The sequence below is a fragment of the Hyperolius riggenbachi genome, chromosome 10 (assembly GCF_040937935.1).
Source record: "Hyperolius riggenbachi isolate aHypRig1 chromosome 10, aHypRig1.pri, whole genome shotgun sequence".
NCBI classification, from domain to species: Eukaryota; Metazoa; Chordata; class Amphibia; order Anura; family Hyperoliidae; genus Hyperolius; species Hyperolius riggenbachi.
In genome coordinates, this window is record NC_090655.1 from 240,137,554 (window position 1) to 240,159,951 (window position 22,398).

General features: G+C 44.9%; 1 protein-coding gene across 1 annotated transcript in view; it reads left to right on the forward strand.

Annotated features, from left to right (window-relative positions):
- Nucleotides 1-21,261, forward strand: part of LOC137535019 (uncharacterized) — a 40,959-nt gene extending 19,698 nt beyond the window's left edge. The window contains exons 13-19 of the mRNA XM_068256780.1: nt 2,887-2,987; nt 7,174-7,366; nt 8,891-8,988; nt 9,389-9,512; nt 17,961-18,061; nt 18,450-18,642; nt 21,041-21,261. Of these exons, the coding sequence (XP_068112881.1) occupies nt 2,887-2,987; nt 7,174-7,366; nt 8,891-8,988; nt 9,389-9,512; nt 17,961-18,061; nt 18,450-18,642; nt 21,041-21,117 (887 nt within the window). The 3' untranslated portion in view covers nt 21,118-21,261. The remainder of the gene's footprint in view (nt 1-2,886; nt 2,988-7,173; nt 7,367-8,890; nt 8,989-9,388; nt 9,513-17,960; nt 18,062-18,449; nt 18,643-21,040) is intronic.
- Nucleotides 21,262-22,398: the final 1,137 nt, after the last annotated feature.

Below are 22,398 nucleotides of genomic sequence, written 5' to 3' on the forward strand. Positions count from 1 at the left end.
CAGTGAAGTGATGTGCTCGAGGGGACAGGTGTGTGATGTGCTGGAGGGGACAGTGAAGGGATGTGCTGGAGGGGACAGGAGTGTGATGTGCTGGCGGTGACGGGTGTGATGTGCTGGAGGGAACAGGTGTGTGATGTGCTGGAGGGGACAGGTGTGTGATGTGCTGGAGGGGACAGGTGTGTGATGTGCTGGAGGGGACAGGGGTGTGATGTGCTGGAGGGGACAGTGAAGTGATGTGCTGGAGGGGACAAGGGTGTGATGTGCTGTAGGGGACGTGCTGGAAGGGACAGGGGTGTGATGTGCGGGAGGGGACAGGGGTGTGATGTGCTGGAGGGGACAGGGGTGGGATGTGCTGGAGGGGACAGTGAAGTGATGTGCTGGAGGGGACAAGGGTGCGGTGTGCTGGAAGGGACAAGGGTGCGATGTGCTGAGGAGAACAGAGGTGTGATGTGCTGAGGGGGACAGTGTTGTCATGTTGTGGAGGGGACAGGGGTGTGATGTGCAGGAGGGGACTGGGGTGTGATGTGCTGAGGGGGACAGTGTTGGCATGTTCTGGAGGGGACAGGGGTGTGATGTGCTGCAGGGGACAGGTGTGTGATGTGCTGCAGGGGACAGTGAAGTGATGTGCTGGAGGGGACAGGGGTGTGATGTTCTGGAGGGGACAGGGGTGTGATGTGCTGGAGGGAACAGGGGTGTGATGTGCTGGAGGGGACAGTGAAGTGATGTGCTGGAGGGGACAAGGGTGCGATGTGCTGGAGGGGACATGGGTGCGATGTGCTGGAGGGGACAAGGGTGCGATGTGCTGGAGGGGACAAGGGTGCGATGTGCTGGAGGGGACAAGGGTGCAATGTGCTGAGGAGGACAGGGGTGTGATGTGCTGAGGGGGACAGTGTTATGTTCTGGAAGGGACAGGGGTGTGATGTGCTGGAGGGGACTGGGGAGTGATGTGCTAAGGGGGTTAGTGTTGGCATGTTCTGGAGGGGACAGGGGTGTAATTTTCTGGGGGTCCAGGGGTTTTGTGCTGGAGGGGACATGGGTGTCGTGCTTGGGAGACAGGAGTGTCATAACACCTCTGTCTCCCTAGCTTACAATACCCCCTGTCCTCCCACCATGAAACCCTTGTCCCTCTGTTTCCTCAGCATACATTTAGGCTACTTACACCGTAGGACGTTGCGTTTGATGCGACGTTAAGGTTGCACAAGGTGCCCCTAATGCAACGCATGTAGTAGTTAAAAGTGGACATTATTGTGTGCTGTTTAACACTGCGATAGAGTGATATGACGTAATTTGTATGCGTCTCTCGGTGCGCCGTTTTCGTCGCACAATGATGACTATAAACTTTTTTTGGCTTATTATTGTGGGTTGTTTGGTGTTGGAAACATAGATATGGAGGAAAGAGATGGTGCTTGGTGGCATGTGCATGGTATTTTTTATGCGTCTTCTTCCGTCGCAGGCATAGAAGGAGGCAGTTCTGGGTCCATCTCCTACTTGTGGACCGTCTTTTAAGAAGGCATTTTTACGTCCTCTTTCCTGACCTGTTGTTGTTGTTTTTTTTTTTTCTTTTCAGATACCTTGCAACAGGCCAGTCATTTTCCTCCCTGCATTTTTGTTTTTGGCTGGGGGTGTCATCAAGGAGTGTACATAGTGTGCGACACATGCCGAGCCATCTGGTTGCAGGTGGCACCTAGGCATCTTCGCCCACCGGAGGAAGCAAATTGGCAAGAAATTGCCGATGTGTTTTGGGAGAAGACCAAATTCCCAACTGCTAGTCATGCCTCCGTTCAGTGGCAGCCGTAATTTTAATTACAAGAATTCTTTTCTCTTGTTTTGATGGCTATTGCTGATGCCAAGTCAAGGTTTATTTATATTGAGGCGGGGTCATATGGGAGTTCAATTGACTTATTCATCTTTCAGCATTCCAATTTTTACCGCAACATGATGAATGATGGCTTGAACTTCCCAGCCCCCATGCCTTGGCTGGGCACAACTGGTCCTCCTCGACCATTCACTCTAGTTGGCGATGAAGCCTTTGGACTGAGCCAACACCCACGCCCTTTTTATTTTCTGTACTTGTCTGCGGATCACAGGAATCGTACCATTTTTAGTTTTCATTTCTCCCAGGCAAGGCAGGTTGTGGAGTGTGCCTTTGGTGTTTTGGCCAATAAGTGGCGAGTTTTGCACACCTCCATCAACCTGAATGTTTCCAATGCCATCTCTGTTGTCAAAGCAACATGCGTGTTGCACAATTTTGTTGTGGACCTGGAGGGTGTGTCGCCACTTGCCTGATGTCAGCAATGTCTGCCATCTGCACGATGTCTGGACAAACCCCCCACGGGGTACAAGGGATTGCTTGTCACTCCTTGATGATTTGGTACATTTTTTTTTTTATTTTTTTTTAGCATGAGGGTTCGAGTTGATTGGCAGGCCAATTAGCCTTTGTTTTTTTTTTTTATTAATGCACGTCTTTCTTTATTTCTTTACCTTTTTTTTTTTTAGTAGGTAACCAAATTTAAATAGTGTAGGGTCCCCTCTATTAGATAGGCCTTGCCGTTGGCAGAGGGGCTTAACCACATTCATGTTGAATTGTGGGACCAACAATCTCGCAGTAAGTAAAATCCTGTATGTGGTAAGTATTCAGTCATTTAATATGGGAAAATAGTAATTGAATGTACATAAAATTGTATTATTTTTGTCATGGATGCGACAACGGCACATTCATGATCGAACAATATAATTTGTGTACTTTCCATTATGTGACGAAAAGACGCATTGCCAATTGACATGTATCATCAATGCGACGATATCGACGCATATCGTGCGCCGATAACGGGGCATGTGATGCGCCGATAAGCGGTCATGTGACTTTTATAAATCATATGTCAACAGAAAGCTACTGTACAGACCTCCAGTATTCTGCAGTGGATGCAAGAGATTCAAAAAGACCACCTGCTAGATTCACAGAAGATGATAAACTTCTTTTGGCACAAGTAAGATTCAAAACCATGATTCAATGTAGTACATTGTTGATGTTTTTACACTGTCATACTGTTATTGCTGCTGCTTAAGTTTATCAAAGTATATTTGTCCATAATGGTGGGATGTGTTTTCATTGTGTCTGTTATATGAATATAGTTGTGTTGTGTACACACACACTTCATTACATTTATATTGTGCAATGTGGACTGTTGTGTGTGATATATGGATATCATGCATTTCACTACCCATTGGAAATGCTTCATAGCCTAATCACTGAATTTGTGAACAATAATAAATAATTGTACCCAGGGCCGGATTTGTGGGCAGGCCCCCAAGGCGGGTTCCTAGGGCGGGGACTTCACTGTCACTTCTAGGGGCGGGTGGGGAGCCGCACATGCAATTCCCTTTGCCAGAAAACCCTTGTCCTTCCTGTTCACAGCTGTCCGAAAAAGCAGAGTGCTTCAATCATCTGTAGCTCAAATTGTTTACTCGCAGGCTGCCCAGGCTCTCTCTCTCTCTCCCTGCGGTTATTAGACACTGATCTAGCAGGGGAGAGAAGAATGTGCTGTGTGTCTGCAGCCGCCCCGCCCCCGCCCCTCTGCACGGACACAAACAGAAGCATGAGGGAACAGGAGGGACAGCGTGCTGTGCTCCTGTGTGCTGGGGAGTGCATGAAGGCTGCAAGAAAGTGAGCTGTGAACGAACAGTAGCATGCTAAGGTACCACACAACAAGGGCTAATACTGTTTTTCTGAATGCCAGAAAACGCTGTGATAAGGGACATGTCGTGCAATCCTATGCAGTGCTGTGTGCTGCTGGCCACCATCTTATCACACTTATTTTTTTCTGCTCTCTAGAAAATTATTATGACTTTACAGGCAAAGTGTAAAAAATGTGTCTGTATTTCATATAAAACTAAACTCAGTGCAGAAATCCTGAAGATATTGAGGTTGCCAGTAGTTTGGAATTGGGCTGTGTGGATTTCTAGCAGGGACAGAAGCAGGAGGATAAGGCCTGGTTCACATGGGTTTCAGCAAAACAGCTGACAGCAGCTTATAGCTGATGCAGAATGCTCTTTTAGAACAGAAAAGTGTTCAGTATAGGTTTCTGATGATTTGTTGTCCTGCCGTGTTTTGAGCCCCTTGGTGGACATGGAAGCACAGGAACGCAGCCGCACCTGGACACGTGCATCCAAGATGACAGAAATCTGCTGTGACTTTTATGTGAACAACACTTTTGTCGACCACCAAAAATGCTGCGTTTACCGCCTGTCTGAATCCAGCCCCAAGAATTCAGAAAAATCCTGTGTGTAGATTAACTGTTCCAATAGCTGAATGCGAGAGAAATTTAAAGGACAGACATGGTCATCAGTTATGCTGAATCCACACTATGCCGCATTGCCAACATGGACAGTCAGCGCAGATCTGATACACTCTGCTGTGTCCATCCATTTCTGTTTTCTGTGTGGTGTCGTGCAAGACAGGTAACAGAGAATGATATGTTCAAAATGACATCTTCTGCAGCACTGTACAGAGTACATAGTCATGTTATTGACTGTCCTCAGAAAAGCTCACACTCTAATCCCTGCCATAGTCATAGTCTAATGTCCTACCATATTATTATTATGTATTTATATAGCACTGACATCTTCTGCAGCACATTACAGAGTACATAATCATGTCACTGACTGTCCTCAGAGGAGCTCACACTCTAACCCCTTCCATAGTCATAGTCTAATGTCCTCCCATATTATTATTATGTAAAAAAGAGAGGAGCGCTCTGAGATTTCCAGCAATGATAGATCAATTAACACTAGGAAAGGTCTCACCTAGTATTAGTGTGGCCGGTACAGCGTACTCAGCCGCGATTCGCATGCGTCCCTCTTAGGCAGCCGGGGACCGGGCTCTCCGTGGCAGCAAGGCAGAGACAGGGCGGAGGCGACGTCACCAGCTCCAGACCTCCTTGCGATGGTAGCGAGGACGTCTGTTCAAACACACGCTGGAAGGCGTGGTGAGCAGCGTCCAATTGTCCGTGAATGGTGAAAATAGAGGCAGGGGAATAGACTGGCCACAGTGTTACAATATGGCACAAAATACATATGGGACTATAAAATAAAGGTTTATTAAAATGACAACGCGTTTCCCGGAGGAACATCCTCCGAGACTTGAGCAAGCGGAGGATGTTCCTCCGGGAAACGCGTTGTCATTTTCACCATTCACAGACAATTGGACGCTGCTCACCACGCCTTCCAGCGTGTGTTTGAACAGACGTCCTCGCTACCATCGCAAGGAGGTCTGGAGCTGGTGACGTCGCCTCCGCCCTGTCTCTGCCTTGCTGCCACGGAGAGCCCGGTCCCCGGCTGCCTAAGAGGGACGCATGCGAATCGCGGCTGAGTACGCTGTACCGGCCACACTAATACTAGGTGAGACCTTTCCTAGTGTTAATTGATCTATCATTGCTGGAAATCTCAGAGCGCTCCTCTCTTTTTTACATATACCTCTAGTGATTAACATGGGAGCAGCCGAGTGATTGTCGGGTGGCCAGATCGCACCTTGAGGGGCTCACTACCCCAGAACTTTTTACTTCATATTATTATTATGTATTTATATAGCACTGACATCTTCTGCAGCACATTACAGAGTACATAGTCATGTCACTGACTGTCCTCAGAGGAGCTCACACTCTAATCCTACCATAGTCATAGTCTAATGTCCTACCATATTATTATTATGTATTTATATAGCACTGACATCTTCTGCAGCACATTACAGAGTACATAGTCATGTCACTGATTGTCCTCCTAGGAGCTCACACTCTAATCCCTGCCATAGTCATAGTCTAATGTCCTACCATATTATTATTATGTATTTATATAGCACTGACATCTTCTGCAGCACATTACAGAGTACATAGTCATGTCACTGACTGTCCTCAGAGAAGCTCACTCTAATCCTACCACAGTCATAGTGTAATATCCTACCATATTATTATTATTATTATGTATTTATACAGCACTGACATCTTCTGCAGCACTTTACAGAGTACATAGTCATGTCACTGACTGACTGTCCTCAGAGGAGCTCACAGTCTAATCCTCCCATAGTCACAGTCTAATGTCCTACCATATTATTATTATGTATTTATATAGCACTGACATCCTCTGCAGCACTGTACAGAGTACATAGTCATGTCACTGACTGTCCTCAGAGGAGCTCACACTCTAATCCTACCATAGTCATAGTCTATTGTCCTACCATATAATTATTATGTATTTATATAGCTCTGACATCTTCTGCAGCACATTACAGAGTACATAGTCATGTCACTGACTGTCCTCAGAGGAGCTCACAGTCTAATCCCTGCCATAGTCTAATTTACTACCATATTGTTATTATGTACATCTTCAGCAGCACTTTACAGAATAGATAGTCAAGTCACTAACTGACCAAATGGAGCATGAGCAGGCACCCTAAAACAAAAAAAACCCAAAACAGAGACAATGGGAGCCCCAATGGTGCAGTAAATCACAAGAGTATGAGTGGGGAAAAAATGGGAAATAGGATACTTACAAAGGGAGAACCAACCACTGTAGTCAGGTCGAGATCTATGACCCCGACCCCACTTGGGTATCTAGGCTAGCCGGAGACGGTCACACTTTTAGGTAAAAGAACCCTCTATGGAACCCACAGGGTGTCCAGGGGTATCCCCCTCCCAGAGAGAGCATTTTAATGATTTTTTAAAATTTAGTTTTATCATTTTTGTGTGCCTTTTTCCCTTTTATGTTACTAATTGACAATTTAATCACTGTAATTTTGTGATCAGTAACCCTAATTTGATACTTAATTTTATGCATTTTCATAGTCTCAAATTCCTTGCCTGAACCTAAATTTCCCAGGTGTCAAGCCTGTAATCTCTCCTAACTACCTTTATGTTTCTTTCAGAACTCTCCCTTTTCAGAAATGCAAACACTGATTTATTAGTATCTAACCTCCCTGCTTTCCCATGTCCAATGACCCTATTCTAACCCCGCTGTGGTCATGGGGCGGTTGATGATAGTGGGCCTTGGGCGGTAAAAAGTACAAATCCGGCCCTGATTGTACCATAACTAAAACTGTTACTACAGTGTGACTGTAATACATGTGATTGTATGTTTAGCTTGCACAATGTATGGACTGATTGTTTACTTTTCAATGTTTAGATCATGATTTCCTGCCGCTATGATATTATGCGGACCCACTTTGAAAAGCGCAGGATCCTGATGCGGGCGCAAAGGTCTATTCTAGAGCGGTACCATCGTTACCACCCGCTGGATGCCATTAAAAAAAGATGGTCCGATCTAAAGAGGCGGGATCCAGATTTCATCTGCATAATTAGGCGGGACTTGGCTGAAGGTAATTTTTACACACTTGTCATGCAGACCTTGTTAATTCCTTATGTCCTATACCAATTGTTCAAATTTGTAATCTTGTACAGTACACATATTTTACACAAAATAGTAATGGGCCTCTTCAGGGCCAGATTTACATCACAGGAGCCTATCACAGGAGCCTTGAGTCCTGGCGCTCTAGACTTCACCCTCCATGAACACCTGGCAAACCACACCGCAAGTGTACTTGCAGGCCCAACTGTCACTTCTCATTTAGTTATAGGTAGCTACAGTTGCCCCTTAAAGAGGAACTCCAGTGAAAATAATGTAATAAAAAGGTGCTTCATTTTTACAATAATTATGTATAAATGATTAAGTCAGTGTTTGCCCATTGTAAAATCTTTTAAAACCCTGATTTACATTCTGACATTTATTACATGGTGACATTTTTACTGTTGGCAGGTGATGTAGCTGCTGCATGCTTTTTTGGCAGTTGGAAACAGCTGTAAACAGCTATTTCCCACAATACAACAAGGTTCACAGACAGGAAATTGCCAGGAGTACCACGGTACTCAGTTTTTTTGTGGGAGGGGTTTCATCACAATATCAGTTCATACAGCGCCCCCTGATGGTCTGTTCGTGAAAAGGAATAGATTTCTCATGTAAAAGAGGGTATCCGCTACTGATTGGGATAAAGCTAAATTTTTGGTCTGAGTTTCTCTTTAAGGTGGCCATACATGGTACAATTTTTTAATCCAATCTTATTAATTCTATGTAGTATAAGAGAACTGACTAAATTATCCTTTCAGTATATTCACTTAATTTACACTTATACTACATACAAATCCATTATTTTAATAGTTAGAAGTCAGTAAAGGGAAAAAAAAATTAGACACTTTCCTAAGTAGTTGAAAGCCTGTGGATTGTCCAGGTTTGTCCTGGATTCTCATAGATTCCCCCTTTTCAGCCTAGGTTCCTTCTTCCTCTTCTAACCGGGCTCCTGGCCATAATTGAGTGATTCTGGACTGAGTATGGGCAAGCAAGGTCCATGAATGTCCATTGTACAAACAAATGAGGAGGAGATACTATACACCATATAAAAAGGCACATCTCCATTCCTCAGTATAACATCTTAGTACCAACACATGAGGAGAAGACACTGTACACCATATGAAAGGCCCATCTCCATTCCTCAGTATAACATCATAGTACCAACAAATGAGGAGGGGATACTGTACACCATATGAAAGGCCCATCTCCATTCCTCTGTATAACATAGTACCAACAAATGAGGAGGAGATACTGTACACCATATGAAAGGCCCATCTCCATTCCTCAGTATAACATCATAGCACCAACAAATGAGGGGGAGATACTGTACACCATATGAAAGGCCCATCTCCATTCCTCAGTATAACATCATGGCACCAACAAATGAGGAGGAGGTAAGCCCAGGTTTGCTGATTCCCTTCTGCTATCCTCACTGCATATGCATAGATATGTTTGTAAATTAGGCTTATTGTATTCAGTCAGTGTGTGTTTCCTTTAGATGCATCCAGTAAGAGAAACCTGCCGGAAGGATGTACAGGTCCTCTTTATTCCTGGGATATTTCGAAGAAAGATCACACCATTCCTCAGAATTATCAGGTTAAAAAGTGATTAAAAACCACAAACCATGAAATCTGATTTTTGCTTTGTTAATATTAATATCTTTATTATGTATTCAGAATGTAAAGCAGAACAGTCTAAGCATTGCTGGTAAAGAGGTGAAAGAGGAGGAGGGAGCAGACAGTGTGATGGTGGAGGCGGAGCTCTTAGGAGGACACAAAGATCTCTGTAGTGACTTTAAGATTAAAGACTACAGTCACTCATGGGGGAATCTCAGGATTTTCTTTGTTTTTTAAAAGGACTGGACGGTAGTTGTTCAGTCCAACTGCCAGGACAGTGTGGAAACCAGTAGGGAGACTGTCCTGCATCCTTATCAATCTCTGAAATTTTAATGATATTCTTCTACAGAGTCTTATTCATTCAACCTTTGTGGGTTTAGGCTGAAGAACTGACCTATATAAAAGTTGTGGTTAAAGAAGAGGAGACAGATGTGACGGGTGTCCGGCAGTGTATGGAGGAGGGGGACATGATGGTGACCAGTGAATTAGGAATGCCCGTTTCAGGTGAGGAAGTGGTGGCGCTACACTGCGGCTTGCTGGTAGAGATGGCCCGGACGGTTCGCCGGTGAACGGTTCCAGGCGAACTTTGGGTGGTTCGCCTTCGCCGGCGAAGGCGAACTTTCCAGGAAGTTCTGTTTGCCCTCATAATGCTCCATTAGGGGTTAAGTTTGACCCTCTACATCACAGTCAGCAGGCACATTGTAGCCAATCAGGCTACACTCACTCCTGGAGCCACTCCCCCCCCCCGTATATAAGGCAGGGAGCGCCGGCCATTACACTCACTCGTGTGCCTGCTATAGTGAGAGTAGGGCAAGCTGCTGTAGACTGTTTCTCCAAGGGAAAGATTAGTTATACTCTTGGCTTGTTAGCTTGCTTCTGGCTGATTCTTATTGCTAAAATAGCACCCAACAACAGCTCTTTTGAGAGCTAATTTTGCTAGTGTGATCTTTTTTTTTTTTTTTTTCTGTGTGTCCCACTGACTGACACTTGTGTTGCATAGACAGCTTTTGTAATTCATACTGTGTGTGTGCGCCACTGCCAGGCCCAGCACATTCAGTGACTGCCTGTATCAGCTGCACATTGTGTAATACCCAGGGCTGTGGAGTTGGTACAAAAATCCACCGACTCTGACTCTCCGACTCCTCTAATTAGCATATTACAATCTTGTTGATGAAATTCGTCTCTTAACTGCCAATGCTTAGGAATTTTAAAAGACAACTGAAGTGAGAAGGATATGTAGACATACATATGCCATATTTATTCCCTATAGTCATAGACTAAAACTAGTCTTGGTAAGAGTGCTTGTAAATGGTACAGATCGGAACAAAGAACATCTATCAGGTCTTAGGCAATGTAATTGTGGCTGCATGGTGTAATGGTTAAGGGCTCTGCCTCTGACACAGGAGACCAGGGTTCGAATCTCGGCTCTGCCTGTTCAGTAAGCCAGCACCTATTCAGTAGGAGACCTGAGTCAAGTTCCTGTAAGAAGCGGGGGAGCTCGTCGTCGGAAACAGCTGGTGGCAGTGTCCGGCGCCATGTATCGCCAGCTATGGCCAGACAGCCAACATGCCCTTCAACGTCAGCTGCTGAGGTCACCATAGTGCCATCACCCCAGGGGGGCTTAGCTGTTTGGAAATTTTTTAGTGTGCCTGCCTCAGATCAGAGCAATGCCATCTGTTCTCTCTGCCTCCAGCAATTGAGCCGTGGAAAGGCAAACACTCACGTAGGGACAAGTGCCTTACAAAGGCACCTGGAGAAAAGGCACAAACCGCAATGGGAAGAACACCTGAGCAAAAGCAGCACACAAAAGAAAAGCCACCCTCCTTCTCCTCTTCCTCCTTCAGTTGCAGCATCTTCAGCCACTTTCTCCCTTGCACCTTCACAGCCACTCTCCTCCACTCCGCCTCTGCCCTTGAGCGGTTCCTGCTCTTCTGCCCACAGCAGATAGGTGTCCGTGAAGGAAATCTTTGAGCGGAAGAAGCCAATTTCTGCCAGTCACTGTTGGACTATTATATAAAATAGATGAACCAACTATGGAGAATACTAAACTCAATTAAGCGTCAGTTCTCCTGGAGTGGGTCAGATGGGCTGTATAGCCACTGTCATACCAACAATATGTATTTGTAGTATCACAGATATCTCCATTGAAATAATAGTCTTAGACGTAGATCCTTTTGTATAAAAATATATTCTTGTAGTTCTATACAAACAATATACAAAATTACATAGAACAATGTTATCAGAAATATTGAAGTAACATAATAAATATCTAACAGCTTTGGTCATCTGAAGTACATGAATTAAAAATATATTTTACCAAACTCTCCTTCCTGGGTGTCCGAACCCACGACCCTGAGATTTGAGTCCCATTCTAAGCCATACAATATATAGGGTTTCTCTGATGATCCCAACTGAGCTTTTCAAGGCCATATTTATACTATTTGTTCCTTCAGGGTCACCAAAAGGCCAGACATGTCTAGACATGTCCCATCCATGTGAGGGGGAGTTGGCCTTGGATGGAGGCAACTTGAAATTTATGACTCCAGGGTTTATACACAGTTGATAGGTCGTTCAGAGTTCATACTTTTACTAGGTGAAAGTTCTTATTCTACAGAGTTCACCAACAGTTTATTCTTTCTGGGTGAAAGGGTATTTCACAGTTCACAAGCAGTTCTTTCTTAGTAGGTTAAAGGTGACCATTCAGTTTAACTGAAAGTCATAAGGTTATTATAATTCACAGCACACCAGATATAATAGGATTATTAAACACACACTGCCCATGAGATAATAATGCAAACAGTTACATTAGCAATATACCATAAGATATATATATATATATATATATATATATATATATATATATATATATATATATATATATATATATATATATATATATATATAATATGTTCCTCTAATTATAGTTCTTACACTATTTCAGTTTACCTAATGACAACCTGATAATAAAGATTAAATATGTTTGACATCACCCCCTTGCCCGGCGTCTGACAGCTGGCGTGGCGGAACTGTTGGCTCGCCAGCTGTTACCGTACAAGCTGGTGGACTCTGAGGCTTTCCGTAAATTTGTGGGCATTGGGACACCGCAGTGGAAGATACCAGGCCGCAATTATTTTTCTAAAAAGGCGATACCCAAACTGTACCGTGAAATTGAGAGGCAAGTGTTGTCATCTCTGGCACACAGCATTGCGAAAAAGAAACAATTATGTCTAGCGCTATCTATCTGACTACGGGACTGTATATTCAAGTATTCTTTCGTTGGTGCACTATGGAGCCGCTTCTCTCTGGGTGGAGCCAGTACTTGTAGCATGAAAAAGAGAAAAAACGAAAAGCGCTCCTATAGTGCAGTAAACTTTGAATCAATAAAAACGCAATTAACAAATTGCACTTACAAGATAGGTGTCTTTAAATCAGCGTGTTGATAAGCCACCCAACGATCAACTCCTCCGCCGCTGTCTGGCCAGGACAAACGGCCGCTCCGATGGATCTGCGCTGGACGCGTTGTAGCGAGGAGGGGATGAGGGGGCGTGGTGTCACACGTGTAAGCCTCTACGTCACTACCGGTTTCGGCGTTCCACGCCTTCTTCAGGTGGAACGCCGAAACCGGTAGTGACGTAGAGGCTTACACGTGTGACGCCACGCCCCCTCATCCCCTCCTTGCTACAACGCGTTCAGCGCAGATCCATCGGAGCGGCCGTTTGTCCTGGCCAGACAGCGGCGGAGGAGTTGATCGTTGGGTGGCTTATCAACACGCTGATTTAAAGACACCTATCTTGTAAGTGCAATTTGTTAATTGCGTTTTTATTGATTCAAAGTTTAATGCACTATAGGAGCGCTTTTCGTTTTTTCTCTTTTTCATGACACAGCATTGCGCCAAGGGTCCACCTGACCACGGATGCCTGGTCTGCCAAGCATGGTCAGGGCCGCTACATTACCTACATTGGGCCCATTGGGTCAACCTGGTGAACGATGGCAAGCAGGGAGTACGTGGCTGTGCAGCGGACCAACTTGTTGTGACACCTCCACGGCTTGCAGGCAGGCCTCCTGCCACCTCCTCTCCTTCTCCTCCTGCTACATCCTCTTTGCTGTCATCCTCCTCCTCCCCCTTGCCTGAGTGGCAGTTCAACTCTAGCGGCGCTGCCATCTCCTCTCCAGATACACAGCCCCAGCTCTCCAGGGCATATGCTGCATGTCAGGTACGATGGTGTCACGCCATCTTAGACATGTCTTGCCTCAAAGCGGAGAGTCACACTGGACCATTTCTCCTGGCTGCTCTTAACAAACATTGTTCTTTTCGGTCACCACTGCCTCAGGACATGCATGCCTGCCTGCTGCCCTTCTTAGATGTGTAGTGGTTGCCGTTCCTTAGACTCCGGGCCGGAATCGAACCCTCATTCCCCGGCCATTACCCATGGTCACAATGGCAGACTTGCCCTCCATAGAATTCTCATTGTAGGTACTGAACCGCAAGCAGAAAATTAAATAAAAAAAAAAATAGATGTAAGCTTTAACAATGGTAGAGAAAGAACCATGGAAAGTTGATAAGGCAGTCAGACATTACCTAACCAGACATCACTGAGTGAGGAAGAGCAATCTCGCCATGGTGCACAGTAGTCCAGCACAGCTGCCACTACACAAACAGCTGTTTGCGGTGCATTACACAGTGAGTTTGGTCTGTCAGTGTGAAGCAGTACTCTAATTACACTACCTACATAGTTACATAGTTACTTTGGTTGAAAAAAGACATACGTCCATCGAGTTCAACCAGTATAAAGTACAACACCAGCCTGCTCCCTCACATATCCCTGTTGATTCAGAGGAAGGCGAAAAAACCCTTACAAGGCATGGTCCAATTAGCCCCTAAAGGGAAAAATTCCTTCCCGACTCCAGATGGCAATCAGATAAAATCCCTGGATCAACATCATTAGGCATTACCTAGTAATTGTAGCCATGGATGTCTTTCAACGCAAGGAAAGCATCTAAGCTCCTTTTAAATGCAGGTATAGAGTTTGCCATAACGACTTCCTGTGGCAATGCATTCCACATCTTAATCACTCTTACTGTAAAGAACAGTTTTCTAAATAAATAGCTAAAACGTTTTTCCTCCATGCGCAGATCATGTCCTCTAGTCCTTAGAGAAGGCCTAGGGACAAAAAGCTCATCCGGCTTGTTGCTGAAGAGATAGGAGCGGCTGGGCACATCCACTAAAACAGACCTTTATTGAAGATACGATTAAAAGTTCAATACATACACACAGGCAGGAGTCAGCTGGGAGAGAGAGGATTAAGCATGTAAGAGATTGTCGACAGCTGTTTCGCACTCCACAAAAGAGTGCTTCCTCAGGACCTGAGGAAGCACTCTTTTGTGGAGTGCGAAACAGCTGTCGACAATCTCTTACATGCTTAATCCTCTCTCTCCCAGCTGACCCCTGCCTGTGTGTATGTATTGAACTTTTAATCGTATCTTCAATAAAGGTCTGTTTTAGTGGATGTGCCCAGCCGCTCCTATCTCTTCAGCAACAAGCCGTGTGATATTGCTACTTTGGCTTTGAGCACTCTGGAGTGACCTGTGGTGGTCCTGTGCACCTCCTTTCTACTTACTTGCACAATAAGCTCATCCGCCAAGCTATTATATTGCCCTCTGATGTATTTATACATGTTAATTAGATCCCCTCTAAGGCGTCTTTTCTCTAGACTAAATAAACCCAGTTTATCTAACCTTTCTTGATAAGTGAGACCTTCCATCCCACGTATCAATTTTGTTGCTCGTCTCTGCACCTGCTTTAAAACTGCAATATCTTTTTTGTAATGTGGTGCAAAGAACTGAATTCCATATTCCAGATGTGGCCTTACTAGAGAGTTAAACAGGGGCAATATTATGCTAGCATCTCGAGTTTTTATTTCCCTTTTAATGCATCGCAAAATTTTGTTAGCTTTAGCTACAGCGGCTTGGCATTGAGTACGATTATTTAACTTGTTGTCAATGAGTACTCCTAAGTCCTTCTCCAAGTTTGATGTCCCCAACTGTATCCCATTTATTTTGTATGGTGCTAGACCATTAGTACGTTCAAAATGCATGACTTTACCTTTGTCAACATTGAATTTCATCTGCCATGTATGGACCCAGAACAGACCCCTGTGGGACCCCACTGCTAACAGTCTCCCATTTTGAGTACGATCCATTGACCACAACTCTTTGTTTTCTGTCCATTAGCCAGTTCCCTATCCATGAACACAGACTCTTCCCCAGTCCTTGCATCCTCAACTTTTGCACCAGACTTTTGTGGGGAACAGTATCGAAGGCCTTTGCAAAGTCCAAGTATATCACATCTACAGCATTCCCAATATCCATATTAGCATTCACTACCTCATAAAAGCTGAGCATGTTAGTCAAACAGGACCTGTCTTTAGTAAACCCATGTTGATGCTGAGAAATAAGATTATTTTCTACTATGAAGTCATGTATAGTATCTCTTAGTAACCCCTCAAATAGTTTGCATACAACTGATGTTACGCTTACAGGTCTATAATTTCCTGGATCTGATTTTTTGCCTTTACAAATTGTTTGATGGAATACCTGATTGATGTATACACATGCAAGATGTTTTAAAGCACTTTAGGCCTGCAATTTAGCATTCAATGTGATTTCTGCCCATAGATCGCTGCTTTGCATCAAATCCAGATTTTCCCCCGGGACTTTTGGCGTCTATCCCACTCCGCCATGCCCCCCTCCAGGTGTTAGACTCCTTGAAACATCTTTTCCATCACTTTTCTGGCCAGCATAAAGTGTTTCTAGTTTTCCAAATTCGCCTCCCCATTGAAATCTATTGCGGTTCGTGAAAGTTTGCGCGAACTGAACCTTTTGCTGAAGTTCGCGAACCAAAAATCGGAGGTTCGGGCCATCTCTACTTGCCGGGGCTGAAGCCCCAGCTGACAAACTGTAAGCCTCCCCGAAAGCCCCCCCTGAGTCCCCAGAGCTGAGTGGACTCCTTTCCCTTCTGCTGTGGCTGCTTAAATGTACTCCCCTCTTTTTCCCCTGTGGTGCAGCTGCCGTCGCTAACACACCTTAGATCAGCGGCGAGCAGGAGATAGGAATCAGTCAGACCGGCGCATAGCAGCCGCACGGTGGACTTTAAATGCTGGACGTGACCGATGATGTCACTTCCTGCATTTGAATTCACTGTGCGGCTACTATGCGCCGGTCTGTCTGATTCCTATCTCCTGCTCGCCGCCGATCTGAGGCATGTTAGTGGCGGCAGCAGCACCACAGGGGAGAACGAGGGGGGAATATTTAAGCAACCGCGGGCAGTGATTGGTGCAGTGGTAGATGGCTTCTTCCTCCGGGACCATGGGAGCCACATACTTTTCTCGCTGCCACTCAAGTACCAGCTGCTGGGTGGTCCTGGGCTGAAGGATGAGGTCAGTGCTAGGGGCCGGAACGAGATGTGCTGCTGGGGTTACGGAGGGACAGGGGTGTGATATGCTGGAGGGGGGTGGCTGGAGTGTGATGTTTTGGGGGACAGGGGTGTGATGTACTGGAGGGGACAGGTGTTTTATGTGCTGCTAGGGACAGTGAAGTGATATGCTGGAGGGGACAGGGGTGTGATGTGCTGGAGGGGACAGGGGTGTGATGTGCTGGAGGGGACAGGGGTGTGATGTGCTGGAGGGGATAGGGGTGTGATGTGCTGGAGGGTATAAGGGTGTGATGTGCTGGAGGAGACAGTGGTGTGATGTGCTGGAGGGGACAGGGGTGTGATGTGCTGCAGGGGACAGTGAAGTGATGTGCTGGAGGGGACAAGGGTGCGATGTGCTGGAGGGGACAAGGGTGTGATGTGCTGAGGAGGACAGGGGTGTGATGTGCTGAGGGGGACAGTGTTATGTTCTGGAGGGGACAGGGGTGTGATGTGCTGAGGAGGACAGGGGTGTGATGTCCTGAGGGGGACAGTGTTGTCATGTTCTGGAGGGGACAGGAGTGTGATGTGCTGAGGAGAACAGGGGTGTGATGTACTGAGGGGGGCAGTGTTGTCATGTTCTGGAGGGAACAGGGGTGTGATGTTCTGGAGGGGACTGGGGTGTGATGTGCTGAGGGGAACAGTGTTGGCATGTTCTGGAGGGGACAGGGGTGTGATTTTCTGGGGGTACAGGGGTTTTGTGCTGGAGGGGACATAGGTGTCATGTGCTTGGGAAACAGGGGTGTCATGACACCCCTGTCTCCCCAGCTTACAATACCCCCTGTCCTCCCACCATGACACCCTTGTCCCTCTGTTTCCTCAGCATACATTTAGGCTACTTACACAGTAGGACGCTGCGTTTGATGCGACGTTAAGGTCGCACAACGTGCCCCTAACGCAACGTATGTAGTAGTTAAAAGTGGACAATATTGTGCGCTTTTTAACACTGCGATAGAGTGATATGACGTAACAATGCATCTGTGGGTGCGCTATTTTCGTCGCACAATGATGACTATAAATAAACCTTTTTTTTGGCTTATTATTGTGGGTTGTTTGTTTGATGTTGGAAACATAGATCTGGAGGAAGAGATGGTGCTTGGTGGCATGTGCATGGTATTTTTTAGGTAATCAAATTTAGTGTAGGGTCCCCTCTGTAAGATAGGCCTTGCCGTTGGCAGAGGGGCTTAACCACATTCATGTTGAATTGTGGGACCAACAATCTCGCAGTAAGTAAAATCCTGTATGTGGTATTCAGTTATTCAATATGGTAAAATAGTACTTAAATGTACATAAAATTACATTATTTTTGTCATGGATGCGACAAAAACGGCGCATTCATGATCGAACGATATCATTTATGTACTTTCCATTATGCAATGAAAACGATGCATTGCCAATTGACATGTATCATGAATGCAACAATATTGACGCATATCATGCGTCGATAAGCGGTCATGTGACTGTTATAAATCATATGTCAACAGGAAGCTACTGTACAGACCTCCTGCATTCTGCAGTGGATGCAAGAGATTCAAAAAGGCCACCTGCTAGATTCACAGAAGATGATAAACTTCTTTTGGCACAAGTAAGATTCAAAACCATGATTCAATGTAGTACATTGTTGATGTTTTTACACTGTCATACTGTTATTGCTGCTGCTTAAGTTTAGCAAAGTATATTTGTCCATAATGGTGGATTGTGTTTTCATTGTGTCTGTTATATGAATATAGTTGTGTTGTGTACACACTTCATTACATTTATATTGTGCAATATGGACTGTTGTGTGTGATATATAGATGGCATGCATTTCCCTACCCAATGGAAATGCTTCATAGCCTTATCAATGAATTTATGAACAATAATGAATACTTGTACCATAACTAAAACTGTTACTGCAGTGTGACTGTTATACATGTGATTGTATGTTTAGCTTGTACAATGTATGGACTGATTGTTTACTTTTCAATGTTTAGATCATGATTTCCTGCCGCTATGATTTTGTGCGGACCCGGTTCGAAAAGCGCAGGATCCTGATGCGGGCGCAAAGGTCTATTCTAGAGCGGTACTATCGTTACCACCCGCTGGATGCCATTAAAAAAAGATGGTGCGATCTAAAGAGGCGGGATCCAGATTTCATCTGCATAATTAGGAGGGACTTGGCTGAAGGTAATTTTTACACACTTGTCATGCAGACCTTGTTAATGCCTTATTTCCTATAACAATTGTTAAAATTTTTATCTTGTGCAGTACACATTTTTACACAAAATAGTAATGGGCCTCCTTCAGGGCCGGATTTACATCACAGGAGCCTATAGGCACATATGTCCTGGCACTCTAGACTTCACCCTCCATGAACACCTGGCAAACCGCACCGCAAGTGTACTTTCATGCCCAACTGTCACTTCTCACTTAGAAGCTGCACTTGCCCCTTAAAGAGACACTGAAGCGAAAAAAAAAAAACTATGATATTATGATTTATATGTGTAGTACAGCTAAGAAATAAAACGTTAAGATCAGATACAGTCTAATTGTTTCCAGTACAGGAAGAGTTAAGAAACTCCAGTTGTTATCGCTATACAAAAAAGCCATTATCTCTACGACTTTCAAAAGTCGTGGAGAGGGCTGTTTTCTGACTTTTATTATCTCAACTGTTAGTTAACTATTTACTTTTCCTCTGCCAGAAGAGGTCATTAGTTCACAGACTGCTCTGAAAGAATCATTTTGAATGCTGAGTGTTGTGTAATCTGCACATATTAGAGAATGATGCAATGTTAGAAAAAAACACTATATACCTGAAAATTAAAAATATGATCTTCTAGTAATTATTCATAGTACACAACCAATTCATTATATCATATATATTTTTTTGCTTCAGTGTCTCTTTAACCTCCCCTGGCGGTATGATTCCCGCGGCTGCGCGGCCGCGGGAGGGTTTTTTCCAACTTTTTTTTTTTTTTTTTTTAGCATGTAGCTAGCCTAGCGCTAGCTACATGCTTCCCCCCCTCCCTGCGGCGTCCCCTGGTAATGCCCGATTGCCGCCGGCGTCACTTGCCCATAAGGAAATCCCGTTCTGAACGGGATTTCCTTGAGGGCTTCCCCCGTCGCCATGGCGATGAACGTCGCGACGTCGTGACGTCACAGGGAATCCCGATCCACCCCATAGCGCAGCCTGGTGGCGATTGGCCAGGCTGCACAAGGGGTATGCGGGGGGAGGGCGCCTGTATAGCGACGGGTAGCGGCGATCGGACCAAACACGCAGCTAGCAAAGTGCCAGCTGCATGTTTGAAAAAAAAAAAAATGATGCAAATCTGCCCAGCAGGGCCTGAGCGGCACCCTCCGGCGGCTTACCCCGTGTCCAGCATGGGGTTACCGCTAAGGAGCTTAAGGTGGCCATACATGGTACAATTTTTTAATCCAATCTTATTAATTCTATGTAGCATAAGAGTACTGCCTAAATTATCCTTTCTGTATATTCACTCAATTTAAACTTATACTACATACAAATGGTAAGATTGTCTGAAAAAATGGTACCATGTATGGCTCCATGAGTATTAGGTAGGCAGACCTATCCTCAATATTAAGTTACTAGAGGTGCTCCCAGTTAAAAGGTAGCTAGAGGTGGCCCCGCCTGTAGTGAGATAAGGTCATTGGAATGCTGAGACCTGGGTGAGTAACCTCTCATGTACACTCTCCTTGGGACCCTACATAGGCAAGGTGGAGGGGAGTAACTCGGGGAGGGGAGTAAGCTGCTGTTTTACCATAAGGCGCCTGTAGGCACGTGCCTTCAGTGCCTTATGGTAAATCCGTCCCTGGGCCTCTTTGTACAACAAACCAAAACCAACGTCCCACATTGACATCAACACATACCATTTGATTAGTACAAACACCTCACCCACAATCAAAATCAGCATTTTAACACCCCCCCCCCCCCCCAACAGGCTGCCCCCTCCCTGCTCAAATAGTTTGAATTAAACATCAGCAATCAGCCTTTCTTACTTTACCTTGTTCACGTAAGAATCCTGAGAGAAGAGTGTGGTACGGACCCTTGCCCTACAGGATGTTAGCCTCAATAAGGTAAGGTTAGAGAGGTCTGCTGATGTTTATTTGGGTAATTTGTTAACATAGTGTAAAATATGATGGATGTGAGCTGTTGGCTATTGGTATAACAAATAATGTGGTGGCCTGTGTACTACTCATAAATGAACGTTTTTTTTGTACAGGGATGTGGAGTCGGTACAAAAATCTTCCGACTCCAACTCCTCAGTTTATGAAACCACGACTCTGGGTACCCAAAATGGCCCCGACTCCTCGACTCTGACTCCTTAGTCTAATACTTAAAAGGGCTGTAGATTTTGTACAAAAATCATCCGACTCCAACTCCTCAGTTTATGAAATCAACGACTCCGGGTGCCCAAAATTGCCACGACTCTGACTCCTCGACTCCAACTCTGACTCCACAGCCCTGGTTTTGTAATGATAATTTGGAACATGACATTTACATAGTATTGTACTTGTTTATGTACAATATTTGATCCCAACGTGTGTGTTTCTTTTATGTACACAGCTTCAAGACAGGAGGGCACAGAGGGCTGCTCAGGCCCCACCACAGCAACCACACGTGTGAGAAAGAAATGTCATTGACAAATCATCCTCTGAAAAGGAGACTAATCAATGATTCTTGGAAATCACACTTTCATATTATTATTTTGTTTTTAAAGTTGTTGTTTTTTTTTTCATTAAAAGAAAAAAAATTGTATAAATGTTTTTACAAAATTCTTACATGGCTTCATTATTTCCAATTAAGTTGTAATGGACCTGTGCACAAATGTAAAATGTGCATACACACCACATACAAACAAAACATATATATATATATATATATAAATACAGAGGGTGCTGCAGCACACAACAGGAAAATAGTGACAGGGGCTCTTGGTTACGCTTTAACGCGTTTAAGCTCACCAACTGCGCCAAAGTGTCCCCGATCTGGTGAGTCCTACTCTAACCAGGCAAAAATGCTCGTTTTTATCAGCGTTCTAGTGGGAACCATGCCAAAAGCCCAGGGGTCAGCTAAATGGGAGAAATGAAATTAAAAACACCTCACCTTCTACTAGCTACTAACTGAACTATGAGCACCGCTCATTTAAATGCTTAACTGTGCTAGAGATGGGTGTGGTTATGCACGCTCACAGGGGAAAATAATATAAGCCAAGGGATGAGCAGCACAAACCGATTTTTATGCAATACTATGCAAAGCATGCACGCAGCACTGGAGAACCCCAATCTCCATAAGAAATATATAAATACAGAGGGTGCTGCAGCACACAACAGGAAAATAGTGACAGGGGCTCTTGGTTACGCTTTAACGCGTTTAAGCTCACCAACTGCGCCAAAGTGTCCCCGATCTGGTGAGTCCTACTCTAACCAGGCAAAAATGCTCGTTTTTATCAGCGTTCTAGTGGGAACCATGCCAAAAGCCCAGGGGTCAGCTAAATGGGAGAAATGAAATTAAAAACACCTCACCTTCTACTAGCTACTAACTGAACTATGAGCACCGCTCATTTAAATGCTTAACTGTGCTAGAGATGGGTGTGGTTATGCACGCTCACAGGGGAAAATAATATAAGCCAAGGGATGAGCAGCACAAACCGATTTTTATGCAATACTATGCAAAGCATGCACGCAGCACTGGAGAACCCCAATCTCCATAAGAAATATATAAATACAGAGGGTGCTGCAGCACACAACAGGAAAATAGTGACAGGGGCTCTTGGTTACGCTTTAACGCGTTTAAGCTCACCAACTGCGCCAAAGTGTCCCCGATCTGGTGAGTCCTACTCTAACCAGGCAAAAATGCTCGTTTTTATCAGCGTTCTAGTGGGAACCATGCCAAAAGCCCAGGGGTCAGCTAAATGGGAGAAA